Genomic DNA, 12,340 nt, shown 5'->3' on the forward strand with positions numbered 1-12,340 from the left:
ATAAACCCGTATTATCAATTTATCATCATCATCATTAAAATAATACAAAAAATTTAAACTTTTAATGGATTTATTTTGTATCTACTAAATAAAAAAATTTAAAATCTCCCACTAATAAATTTATCATATATCCTTAAAACACATATTAGCTTAAACCCTTATTTTTTAGTGGACAAGGACAACATAGTAGCATGCCAACATGCATTTTTTTTTTGGTCAAGATTCGAGAAAATTTGGAATATATCAAAAGCCAGCGTTTTTCATACATATACTTTAAAATAATTCATTGAATACAAAGAAAAATTATAAAATACAGAAAATCCTCGGCTAGCTGTAGTAGCAGCAGCCCAAAAAAATGCCTCAACTACCAAAACAGAAACAAAAATGACACAACACCCCCCCCCCCCCCCAAAAAAAAAAAAAACAGAAAGAATATATTTTTTCAACTTGAACTCGACCTCCATCATAAGGAAAGAATAATGCATTAAAATTCCGCAAGAAAATCTTGAACTCTCCCAAACGGAAGCACATTGTTCTTTATACAGATTACAGACCGATCATTGCTGAACTTACCACAATTGTTTGAAAATCAGTAGGTGCTGCCCATTGGTGGCATGCCGAAAGGAGGCATTGGAGGCATCCCCAAACCACCCATTGGAGGGGGAGGGGCAAACCCACCTCCCATTCCAGGCATTGGTGGTGCAGGCAAAGCAAGAGGTAGCAATTGAGCATACATGTTCTGTAACACAAGACATATTTCATACATTCAGTATATAGTACTATAACTTTAAGAAATTATGGCCATGTTATTGGAGTGAGTAATGAAATGGCCAAATGAATTACCTGTTGTGCAATTACTTCCTTTTCTTCTTGTTCTTTAGCTTTCACCTGGTTCTGTGCTTCAATTCTGTCCTTCACAAGTTCATCAACTTTGCCCGTGTACTCACGGATAAACTACAACAGCAACAAGACAAGTATGAAGGTAAGATGATAGAAAAGGATGAACATGAGCGGCATTATATGTTTATATGATAACTTATATGAAACACAAACCTGTAGAAGATATGGGAAGGCAAAGTCGATCATATTGTTTACCCAAGCCAGTTCAAGGGCAATGTCTGCCCGGATCAGATCATAGCAAACAAACAAACAAGAGGCAAAGCATTCCTTCTTTCCCTGTATAAACCAGATGAAAAAAAAAAAATATATATATATATATATATATATTATCACCCTCATTCAATTGGATACGCCTCAATAAAATTAATAACATTTCAAAGATTAAAAATTCAGAACATAAGGTATGAAAATTAAATCATGACGACAAATGAAGTACTAATAATGCTAGTTACAAATCGTTACTCTCTGTGAACTACAACAAATGCTAAAGACACCATAGGCAACAACATGCAATAAACAAGACATGGCGATTTAGCATCTTATAAAAAAAAAAAAAAAAAAAAAAAAAAAAAAAAAAAAAAAAAAACAACTTTTTATTTGTGGTATGAAATAGAATTTGATACCTGATCAATGAAATAAACAAGCAACTCCTCAGCAAGTTCACGCTCGCCAGATTGTGAGGCTGTCTCCATGGCATCTTTGTAGAGGTTATCCTTCTTTGACAGGGCAATAGACTGCTTCCACCTACCTGCCTTCTTGTAAATATAAGCTGCAACACGTCTCATTTCAAGAAGCTCATGCTTTTCAATCTGCATAAATATATAACAATATTACAATTATCTATCAGGTTTCTAGAACAGAAATCAGAAAATAATTAGTGAAGATTAAATGTGGATCACCTTCTGTGCAAGGCCTATTTGATCAAAGTTATCATGAAAATCAATTGACTCGCGCAACCTATCATAATCTTCCTCCTCAACATATATCTCATTCAAGGCTTCATTAACTGTAGAGACATTGTTGCTCTGCACTGCAACCATGTAAGGCTTGACAAGACGAAGGTGACCCGCCTATGGAACATTAAAAGAAAAAAATTTCTTGAGTGCTATATAAAACAGGTTATACAATAAGATTTAATGAAAGTTTTTCCATTACTGATGCTACCTTCCGCATGATGTCAACAACACGAGCATGGTCAACACGAAGTGCAAGGACATTCAGAACATCATTGATAAGATCGGGATGCTCTTGCGAATAGAAGTGAACAGCCTTGTAATACAACTCCACATTTGCAACTTTGACAATAACATCTTTGAACTGCATATGATCCCATGCTTCAGGCGAATGGTTCATGATGGTGGTTGCAGCATTATCAAACTCATCATATTGGATATACAAATAGGTCAGTTCCTTCCAATGTTGTTGCTCATCACAAGCTCTTATGAGTTTTGGAATATTGAGTCGCGTTGCAAATAGTTTGATATGCTCCATAAGCTTCTCATAACGGTATCTAGCATACAAAACTCCCAACTCGGTGAAGATGCCCATATGTGCCCGTTCTAACCCTAAACCACTCTCCATGAGAGAGATTAGCTCATTGAAGCAACCTCTATTTTGGTAATATTCACTAACTTCTTCCAAGTCATCCACCTATGAAATTCACAAGAACAATCAACATATTAAGCATAGGAAATACAATAAACTCATTAACAGAACTTAAACAAATATCATTTTCCCATTACAATCTGAAAGCTCATTATTATGAACTTTCCAAACTGAGCCAGTTAAAATATTGACAGAAAACAACATACTACCTGAACAATAATGTTGAGTCCACATATTTGGGCCAAACGGAACTCCTCTGCATCAATACATGCAAAGCAAACTTCTTTCCATGTTTTGGCGCTGTTAGCTTTCCTTGCTGCATCTACAGCACCTTGGAACTGTTTCAACTTGACAAGTGTGACAGCTAACTTGGCCCAGTTAGATATAAAAGCATATATAATTTTTGCAGCCTCATATAGTTCTTCATCATATAATCGGTCACCAACATTTTGAAGATTGGCCACATTTGGCATAAGAATGAACTCCTCAATGTCACTGAGCCTATCAATCTTTGCATATGCATAAATGAGCTCACTGTCCACCTTGGGTTCTTTTGCCTTCTGCCTTACCATCAGCAAGTATTTCACCAAATCATGGTAAACATCAGCATCTTCAGCAGCATGGATAACATCCAAAAATTGTGTGGCATCGTCTGCTCGTATGAATGACTCAATTGCATCACTAACTAGCCCTTCCCTGAGTTGAGCCTTGGCCACTTGACTCCAAACAGCATCCTCTTCAACACGGAAAGCAAACTCCACAGCTCTATCAATGCTATGAATATTATCTAGCAAGACATTGACAGCTTGAACATTTAAGTTGAACTTCTTGAAAATTGCAAATGCTTCCTCATACAACTGAGCTTCGACAGCCATTTCTCCAACTGCAGGCCCATCAAAATTATCCAGTCTATTAATGTAATCCATAACTCTGGATTGATCAGCCTTTATTGCTGTCAAAATGAGCAGATTCTGTAGATTAAAGTTCCCACTGAATGCCGAATTCTGAAGGACAATCTTCTCAAGAAGTTCAATCAGTTCATGAGGTAGATCGGCAGTCATGAAGGCCTTAACAGCTGCAGAAACTTGCTCAGGGCTCTTGCTTTCAGGTAGAGCAGTAGACACAACCTGATCAATAAGTTGCCTTCTGTATGCATTTTCGGGGATAAGAACCTTTTCCCAAAGATCACCATCCATTCTCTCGACAACATATCTGTAATAACATCGTTAGGTAAGAATTGCAGCCAGCTATTATTCAATAAAAGAAAGACAGATAATATACCACAAACCTTGCTTGTAGTTTGAACAAAGAATTTTTATTTGTGACATTGATAAGTTCTTCATCACATTGTCCTCTCCTGTAAGCTACAACGGCCAATGTGGGATCACGCTTCTCACAATATTTTCCCACAACTCGAGAATCATAGTAGGGGTTGGTAGTGAGAAAATGCTCTGGGTTGTTGTTGCTGTCAATGATAATTTTACCCAATGCATTGTGAACATGTACATCCTGGCTTCCCTCACTTACAAGATGCTCCAAGAACTGAGTGAGCAAACGAAGACGATTCCTGCATTTAAAAACAAGACCGAAGAAAAATCAGAAACATGAACACAACGAAAAATTGACTAGAGAACAGATACCACCTCTTCTCACATTCCTCCACAAGGGGCTCCACTGGCAGTAATGAACGAACTGAAAGAATCAAGCCTTTGATAAAATCTTCTGGGCATTCGTCGTCAAGCAGCTGCCCAACAACTAAAGGAGCATTCCCTGGGTTCACCTATAAAGGAGTGCAAAGTTCTAATTTAGAGAGAGAAAGAGAGGGAGGGAGGTAATCACTCATAAAATGAGCAAGGTTATAAAAGCAGCAATGCAAACTATACCTTCTGCACATAGCCTTCAATGTAGCGAAGCATGTTGTTTGTGTACAGATAGTGAGTTAAATCTGGAACAAATCCAAAACGGTCACAAACATTAATCAAAGGCCGTGCATCTGGAAGCTTAGCTTCCATTAGAAAGTTCTTCGTTTTCTCAGGATCATAGAAAGTTGATTCTCTAGTCACACGCTCGACCTCTTTAATTTGTCCAGTCTTTGCTGCAGCCTCAATGTACTTAAAGTGAATTTCAGGATCCTCACTGCCCCATGTTATTCAGAGAAGCATATGTTAACAGATATGCAATGGGAAATACCCCCAGCACAGATGGGACTGTTGATCCACTAGCCAAAATAATTTCATTCCAAATGAAAGATTTACCTGGAGCTCAAATATGATCCAAGGAAAAAATACAGTCCTTCGTACGACCTGAACTGCTCGAAGAGCTTTATGCAAGCATCAACACCCAGTTGTTCACAATATTCTTTAGCAACCTGATCAGACATGAGCAAACTTCAAGGGTCAATTGACTATTATTAAGAACTAGAAGTTATGGGAAAGAAATAATGAGACTTTTATACCTGCACAATTATCTGTAGGTTGCCTCTAAGATTGACCAGCAACAGGTCTTTCATGCATTCCAATGCCCATTCTCGTGAGAGAGTACCGAAATACTCTACCAAAGACTGCAATAACCTTATAATGAGTAAGTAATTTTAAGACTAAAATAATGTTGATCAAGAAACAACAGAAATGGAGAGCATACCTGTGGCTCAATTGCATGTGTGTTTACAATAACACGCTTTATATCCGGCAACTCTGAGTAATGCTGCAAAAAGAACAATGCAATCAGCAAAAGTACCTCCAGGTTGAACTAGGAACAGAATAGCAAAACACATCTGGTGAGTCATTACTTGCAGTGCTCGAACGTAAAGACCAGCTTTTTCACAAAGTTGAGCAATGCGAGGACGGTCATAATGGCTGAACATTCCGTTTGCCAAAATTGCATCAGCAACATTGGGGAAAGTTACCAAATTTATCTCCAAAACCTGAACAAAAAATTCACAAGATGATAGTATTAGCATCACTGCAAAAGGGAAAAAAAAAAAGAACTACAGGAATAGGATACCTATGACAATAAAATAAAAGATTGAAACCTTTGTCTGAAGGTATCCATGTTCTGGAAGATTGGGCTTCAAAACATCAAGGAGAAAGGCTGTTGCCTCACGGATCAGGTTTCTCTGAGAAGAAAATGTAACCAGAAGCTAATAAATGGATTGTCCAGCAATGCATTCCAAAATAAGGGGGAAACAACACAGTAACTGTTTCTACACTACTTAAAGTAGCATGTACTGTGTAATGATCCTAACACTAAATTATTAAATTATGAATCACAACCATTGTTTAATCTCTTTTAATAATTAACCTGAAGAAACAGATCAGTTATGGTGTTGTAATCAACTGGGCAGCCTCCCTCCATTTGAGACATCATTAGTGCAAAATTGACAGCACCCTGCAAATCAAAATGTACACAGTTGAGTTGCACTACTATGGATTGTTTTCTTCAAACCAAGACTAAACTAAACACAGAATTTCTGTGTCATGGGTGATAAGATAAAACTCAATTAAATTAAAGAACTAAGTGTTTCCTCATACCTGAGGATCTGTCCGTAGAATTGTTTGCAACAGGAACAAGTAGTCAGGTGTGTACCCAACCTATGGAGATAAATAAGTAAAATAAGTATATGCAATGTTCACCTTACAGCCAAGGTAAAATACACAAAGGCCATGGAATCAAAGAATTAAATAAAAATCTAATAGAAGAAATTTCAATATTCTTTGGTCAAAAAAAGAAAAAACACCTACTTGCTTGGAGTATATAAGAATTTTGTCAAACTCTCTTCGCTCGGCAAAAGAAGCAACAACTTTTGGAGTAGCTCTGGCTTTGATATATATTTTTAAAGCAAGATCATTGTCTACAGTCTGCAATCAAACACACTCATCATAATTAAGTCAAGTATAAGCAATCCAACAAGTAGCACAAAACAGCCAAAATTTCAAAATAAAGCATAAGGGGGGAAAAGAAAATAAGAAATAAACAATGAATAACAAATAATTTCAAAGTTTTCAATGTAACCCAACCTTTACAAGATCTCCTAGCTCCTCACTGCATTCAAGCTTGTCCTCTGCCAACCAATTCTCCAAAAGATTTTTTTTGTTCTGGTTCACGACCAGCCGTGACAGTTCTAACGACTCAAAGGGATTCAGCTTTCCTCTTGTTAGCAGTGTCCCAAAATACTGCAAAAGAGGAGGAGTTTGCCCAGCTTGCACAGGAACACTCTGCCACATATAACACATTACTGTTAACCATTTAAGTTGAATGAGTCACCCAAAAACAAAAAACAAAAACAAAAACAAAAAACAAAAAACAAAAAAAAAGAGACAATAAACAAATATAGTACATTTCCTTTATCACCCAAAGCAAGCAAAGATGACTATCTAGGTAAATTCTGTGGTATCTAATTAAAAAACCTGAAATTTGGCAACTGTATCAGGGGTACGAAGAATTCCTTGTGGAGACTCAGCAGCAAGCTCAGCTGCTTCTTTATACTTTGTTTGAGCAAAGAGTTCATGGAAACGTTCCACTACCTGTAATGTTGACCAAAAAAGATAAATAAATGCAATTACAATATGTAAACCGGAGGCTTCATAGACAATCCGATCCAGGATTTCGTTACAAGACAATAATAGGAGAATATTTTTGGCAACACAACATCCAAATCACTCACACAACTCCCTCAGTTACTAAGAACGATCATGTACAAGCATATGATATTGACAGTACAATAACAGACACAACAAAATAAACAATAAGGAAAGGGCAATAACTTATAACTTGGCCTGATCAATGCCTAAAACTAAGATTAGCACATATACAGTAATGCAACACATACAACCACACTTGATGCAAGCTAGCATTTAAAAATTAAATCAAACATCATCAAACTAAACATAGATAATGTCCAATTTCTTCAAAACTTTCCGACAACACCCTAGGAATAAATATTACATTACCAAAGGAAAAAGAGAGATTGACATACCAGCTTCTCAGCACCAGGAAGATTTCCTCTCTTGGCAAGATTAACTGCTAGCTCCAGATTGTTTAACTAAAACAAATACGAAAATGAAATTTGTTAAAACGCACTTGTTTCCCAATTTACTTCATAAAAGTAATCACAAGATTAGAAACATACTTGGCCGCTGACAAAATTTACAATGGTTTGTTCATTGACAGTAGCCAATAACACCTGGCCTCTCCTGTTAATGGCATAAAAGCCTCCCACTGATGTAGCTTCTGATGTCAAAAATATAGGATCTGGACTAATTCTGTTCCGATATACAGCTGTAGCTGTCTCCAAATCATATACAAATAGGAGACCAAGTTTTGTTATCACATAAATCAAACTGTATTTGTGGGATATCTGCCAAAAATTAAACCATGAGTCAAATATCTGCAGAGTTTTAAAATGAACAAACAGCACCAGCAACTTGCATACCTGCATGGCAACTGGAAAGTCATCTGCAAAATCTGGGGGAAAAAAAAGATCTGCTTGTTTCTTCGTAAACGATGGCTTCCCTGCAAACAAATTTAAAGAGTCAAACATAGGATGATCAATGACATCAAAGATCATGAAGTCATACAAATGATTTAGTTATAACACAACATCCCTATCTATGTTTAAAAGCCAATACAATGCCTAGTAACCTCTATTGCAAGAAGATCACTATAATTCATACATCCACAATTTTAAGTATATGAAATAGCTATTTTGTGTTCAAGTCTAAACCGTGACAAAGGTGCATTATTTGAAAAAGAAAATGGTTGAATGAAAGTTCAGTTTACAAATTTTAAATTGAGATTTGTTTGAATAGATATTGCCAGAGATTAATTACTCACGTCTCACGAGGTAAATGTGATTTAAGAGAAGGATATACAGACCTGGCTGCGCACCCAGCTCAATAACATGCAACTTAGATATAATTTGACCAGCATTAAGTGTCTTTGTGGCAAAAGAAATCAAAACAGAAGGATTTTCGTTTCCAGGAACCTGTCCAATAAGTGCAATTCAACTTAGCTGGCACATAGCAACATCACATAATAGTTTAAAATTATTCAAGTTCAAAGTAAATAAAGAAATGAAGAAAAAGAAACAAAATCGTAAAGGGACAAACTTTAAATTGAGCAAATGATGCGGCGTGAGCTTCAAGAGCCTGACTACGCTGTTGATCCACTGAGAATAGTTGCATGTTTCCTTTAACCAATTGTGGTCTCTAAATTGCAGAACAGTAATCAGATCAGACTCATGAATGAAATCCATAGTAAATAGATCATCATTATTTTTAAAGGACCACCTGTCCCAATAGCTTAATTACTTAGGTTAACTGGTTTTATATCTAACAATTACAATAAGCTATATTAAGACAAAGAAATATGAGTTAAATTAAAAGACATAAGCATAGTTTGAATGTAATTAACCAAGCTGCCTACTTATTATGACACAGGCAAGGCACCAGAGACATACCTCAGGGGAACCAGGAGCAATACCAATCAAGACCAACCATTTTTCTGTAGGGTCACATCGATAATTAATGATTTGATTATTTGCCAAATTTGCTGTTCTTTCAAACATCTTCACAGGTTCAGAATCACCTACATAATACATATATCACAGACCAACAAGCCATTTAACAATTTCCATACAAGCTACAAGCACATCAACCAAAATGCATAAGATGGAAAACATAACTGAATTAGCAGAATTATGTCTTACCTTCAATTGACCAATGGTATACAGAGGTCTGTGTCACAAGACCCAACAACTTGGGGCTAATCCACTTCCAAAAAACTACCTGTACATAAAAAAATCACATTCCACAAGGATTAACAAAGTTGTCCCTGTCAACCATCGTGTTAAAGTAAAAGCATTCTCGTACATGACAATTACCTGCTCTGGCATCTGATATGATTTCACCTTTGCTTTCATCTCAATATTAAATATTTGAAGGTGATCCTGAGTTGTTCCTTGGAGTTGAGCTTAAAGAGAAGAATGTAGTATATAAGTGCATACTTCAAAAGCAAACAATAATTGAGGTGCACAACAAACAAAATAACATGATATAACCAATAACTTTTCACCAAACGGTTGGAACCCATCTTAGAATTGGTTTGTTTCCTTTTTATGTGGAATTTTTTTATTAGAAAAATAAAATGAGTATCAAGTATTAAGTGTCTCAAATGATGGTTACTTAAATAATATATAACAGTAGAACATTTAATAGAGCAAACCAGATGGTAAATTGAATTGGGATTGGTAATTTATATTAGCTAATTAGTAAAATAAGAAAGCACTTAGAAAAATGTTTACCAGACTCATTGGCTGCATTACGTAATTAATCTTTTATTCTTTTTAAATGAAAAGAAACATTACATAGTTAAGTTCATATATCTTCTGGAAAATTAACTCCAATTAATTCATAGCTTAAAATAAAAAAGCACGAATTCTCCCTTCCATGTTGCATGCATAATATAATAATCTTTTTACCCACCCACAAAATGGGAGATTGAAATTTAAAGTAAATATTCTTTTCTTCTACTCATGATATTCTATCATTTAAAGACATAATTATAGTATTTTTAAAATAGAGAGAAAAAAAAGCCAATTGATTCATATTCTCGAATCAATCAAAATTCAAAGATCCATGCTTCACAATCCGTTGGTGATCAAGATGTACCAAACATATATATCTACTTGAATTTGCTAAAGACAATCTAGTAAGCAGTACTAATGCATCAGAACCCAGACGCAACTAAGGACTCAAACCAAAAAATGGCAACTAAGTCATATTACCAGGATGAAGTGGGGATTTATAGACACGTTATTACTGACATCAATGCTTCATGGTTCAACCAGAATTTCGTAGGAATCTTACCGATTGTGTTTCACAATGGTGCACTTTTGCCATTTTTGTATTAATAATATACCCCAACTCCAAAATTAGCTAGTTTCTTTCACTTGATAGTAAGTTTCCAAAAATACAACAAAAGGTGGCAAAGGAATTTAAAGCTTCTATCCGCCAAAAAGGTAATAAAATCAAGAAACTGAAGCTCCTAACAGATCACCATCTCAACAATGACACGCCAATCTCATATCAATACCAAAACGCTACTAGATTAGATAAATGATCCACGACATCACTAGCCTGAAACGCAAGGCACGAGTTCAAGACAACAACACAGAGGTACAACAGCTAAAGCCTACCTTTCAATGCAAGGATCCTTGAATTCGGATTCATAAGAGCGGAATCTGCAGTAATAGGCCTTCTCAAAGGCTGCATCGGCATGTTCATATCAATGATCACCACGCTGTTCTGTGGAGCAGTTTCGCGAACGCATATGTACTTATCGGACTCCATCGTCACGTGCGTGAACGTGATCAACTGCGGATTTATACCAATGCTCGGCAACTGCAAGCAATCACAGAAGAAAAAGAAAAAGTAAATCACATCGCTCAAATAGCAAATTCAGCACAACACAAAAAATCAACGCACAGGAAAACAGAAAGAAAAAAAAAATCAGATCTACGTAAAAGTAAGCTCAGCAGCACTGAAAAGTAAAGCAGCGAAGTAAATTCATGAAGCTATGGAGCAAAAACCGCAGCGAAACGCATGATTCGTAGAATCATCGAACAACGATGCTGAACAAAGCAAGTAGCTACTGCTCACAGTGAATAATTGAGCTCAGGAAAGAGTGCGTGAAAAGAAGTGCTTACAGTGAGAGCTTCTCTCATGGAGACGGGAGCGCTGGCGGCGGCCGCCATGGTGGCTTAGATCGGAGGAGTTGGATCTACTGCGGCGGCGAGTGTAGGGAAGAGTAGTGTGGTTGCGGAGCACAGGATCCAAATCGCTGCGAGATCTGGTGGAAGCAACTTGGACCCTGTAGAGAGAGAAAAGAGAAAGAAGAGAGAGATCTACGGGGAAGAAAAAGAAGAGAATGTGGTTCAGACTTCAGAGACTACTAATAAAAAAGCTTATAGGAGGGAAGAAGGGAAAAAGCAAATGGAATTTGTTAAGAATTGAAATTGAAATGACCGAGAAGCAATAATCTCGTCTTATTATGCGCTAGCTAAGCATTGTAAAGCAAATTAGGAGTGGCAAAAAGAAACATACGAGAGATAAAATATCCGTTGCTAGTTACTACTTACTACAATTACACACAAATAAAATAACATGGTTATACGTTTAAGAGCTTGTTTGGGTGAGCTTTTAAGAAAATATCTTTTTTTGAGTTATCTTTTTTTAAAAGATTTTATAAAAAAGTAAAAGTAATTTTATGTTTTGGTATCTCATGTAAAAAGGTCTTTTTATCAATCAATTATGTTTGGGTATAACAATATAAAAATACTTTTTTATTTATTTATTACATGAAAAATATCTTTTTTTTTAAGAAAAAAAGATCTTTTAAAAAAAGATGTAAATTACAGCTTCTCAAAAAAAATCTTTTTTTGATTTTACTAGTACTTTTACTTTTACTACTAGAAATTTGCCAAACACGTTAAAAAATAAAAAAAGATCTTTTTTCATTAAAAAAAGATCTTTTTTAACAAAATAATGGCACCCAAACACACACTAATTCTTAAACGTTCCTTATTAAATTAAACTATAAAGTGCTGCATATCTTATTATTAAAATAATAATATGTTAATTAAGTTAGCTATTTTTTTTATAAAATTTAAATTTTTTTGTAAATATTAAAATCGAATTGAAGTCTAAAACAAAAATAAAATAGTATATAAATATTAAAAATAACATATCTGTACAAAAAAGAATAACTGAGTTTTAAAATTAAAATAAATAATACATAAAAAATAAGTTAAAAATTCATGCACCAAACCAAAAAAATA

At 35.4% G+C, this 12,340-nt stretch overlaps 1 protein-coding gene across 1 annotated transcript; it reads right to left on the bottom strand.

The window, feature by feature from the left end:
- Positions 1–241: 241 nt before the first annotated feature.
- On the bottom strand, positions 242–11,653 carry LOC112782901 (clathrin heavy chain 1). Its single transcript, XM_025825562.3, has 30 exons — positions 11,210–11,653; positions 10,700–10,904; positions 9,386–9,474; positions 9,212–9,290; positions 8,963–9,090; positions 8,613–8,711; positions 8,380–8,488; positions 7,937–8,016; positions 7,634–7,861; positions 7,481–7,546; positions 6,912–7,028; positions 6,522–6,719; positions 6,246–6,362; positions 6,036–6,095; positions 5,806–5,892; positions 5,537–5,620; positions 5,294–5,428; positions 5,146–5,208; positions 4,961–5,065; positions 4,761–4,873; positions 4,389–4,641; positions 4,149–4,285; positions 3,794–4,072; positions 2,715–3,717; positions 2,065–2,550; positions 1,800–1,970; positions 1,524–1,709; positions 1,054–1,176; positions 844–954; positions 242–739 (listed from the first exon to the last, which is right to left on the bottom strand). The coding sequence occupies exons 1-30, from the start codon at positions 11,255–11,257 to the stop codon at positions 590–592; spliced, it is 5,109 nt and encodes a 1,702-aa protein (XP_025681347.1). The 5' UTR covers positions 11,258–11,653; the 3' UTR covers positions 242–589.
- Positions 11,654–12,340: the final 687 nt, after the last annotated feature.

Source organism: Arachis hypogaea, chromosome 20 (assembly GCF_003086295.3).
Source record: "Arachis hypogaea cultivar Tifrunner chromosome 20, arahy.Tifrunner.gnm2.J5K5, whole genome shotgun sequence".
Classification (NCBI taxonomy): Eukaryota; Viridiplantae; Streptophyta; class Magnoliopsida; order Fabales; family Fabaceae; genus Arachis; species Arachis hypogaea.

Bases quoted from the DNA above. Each gene is read 5' to 3' on its own strand.
- LOC112782901 (XM_025825562.3), bottom strand. From the start codon at position 11,257: ATGGCGGCCGCCGCCAGCGCTCCCGTCTCCATGAGAGAAGCTCTCACT. The intron at 8,017-8,379 runs GTCTGTATATCC...ATTTGTTTGCAG, and splicing joins TGAGCTGGGTGCGCAGCCAG to GGAAGCCATCGTTTACGAAG. The intron at 3,718-3,793 runs GTTTGTGGTATA...ATGTTATTACAG, and splicing joins TTGTTCAAACTACAAGCAAG to ATATGTTGTCGAGAGAATGG.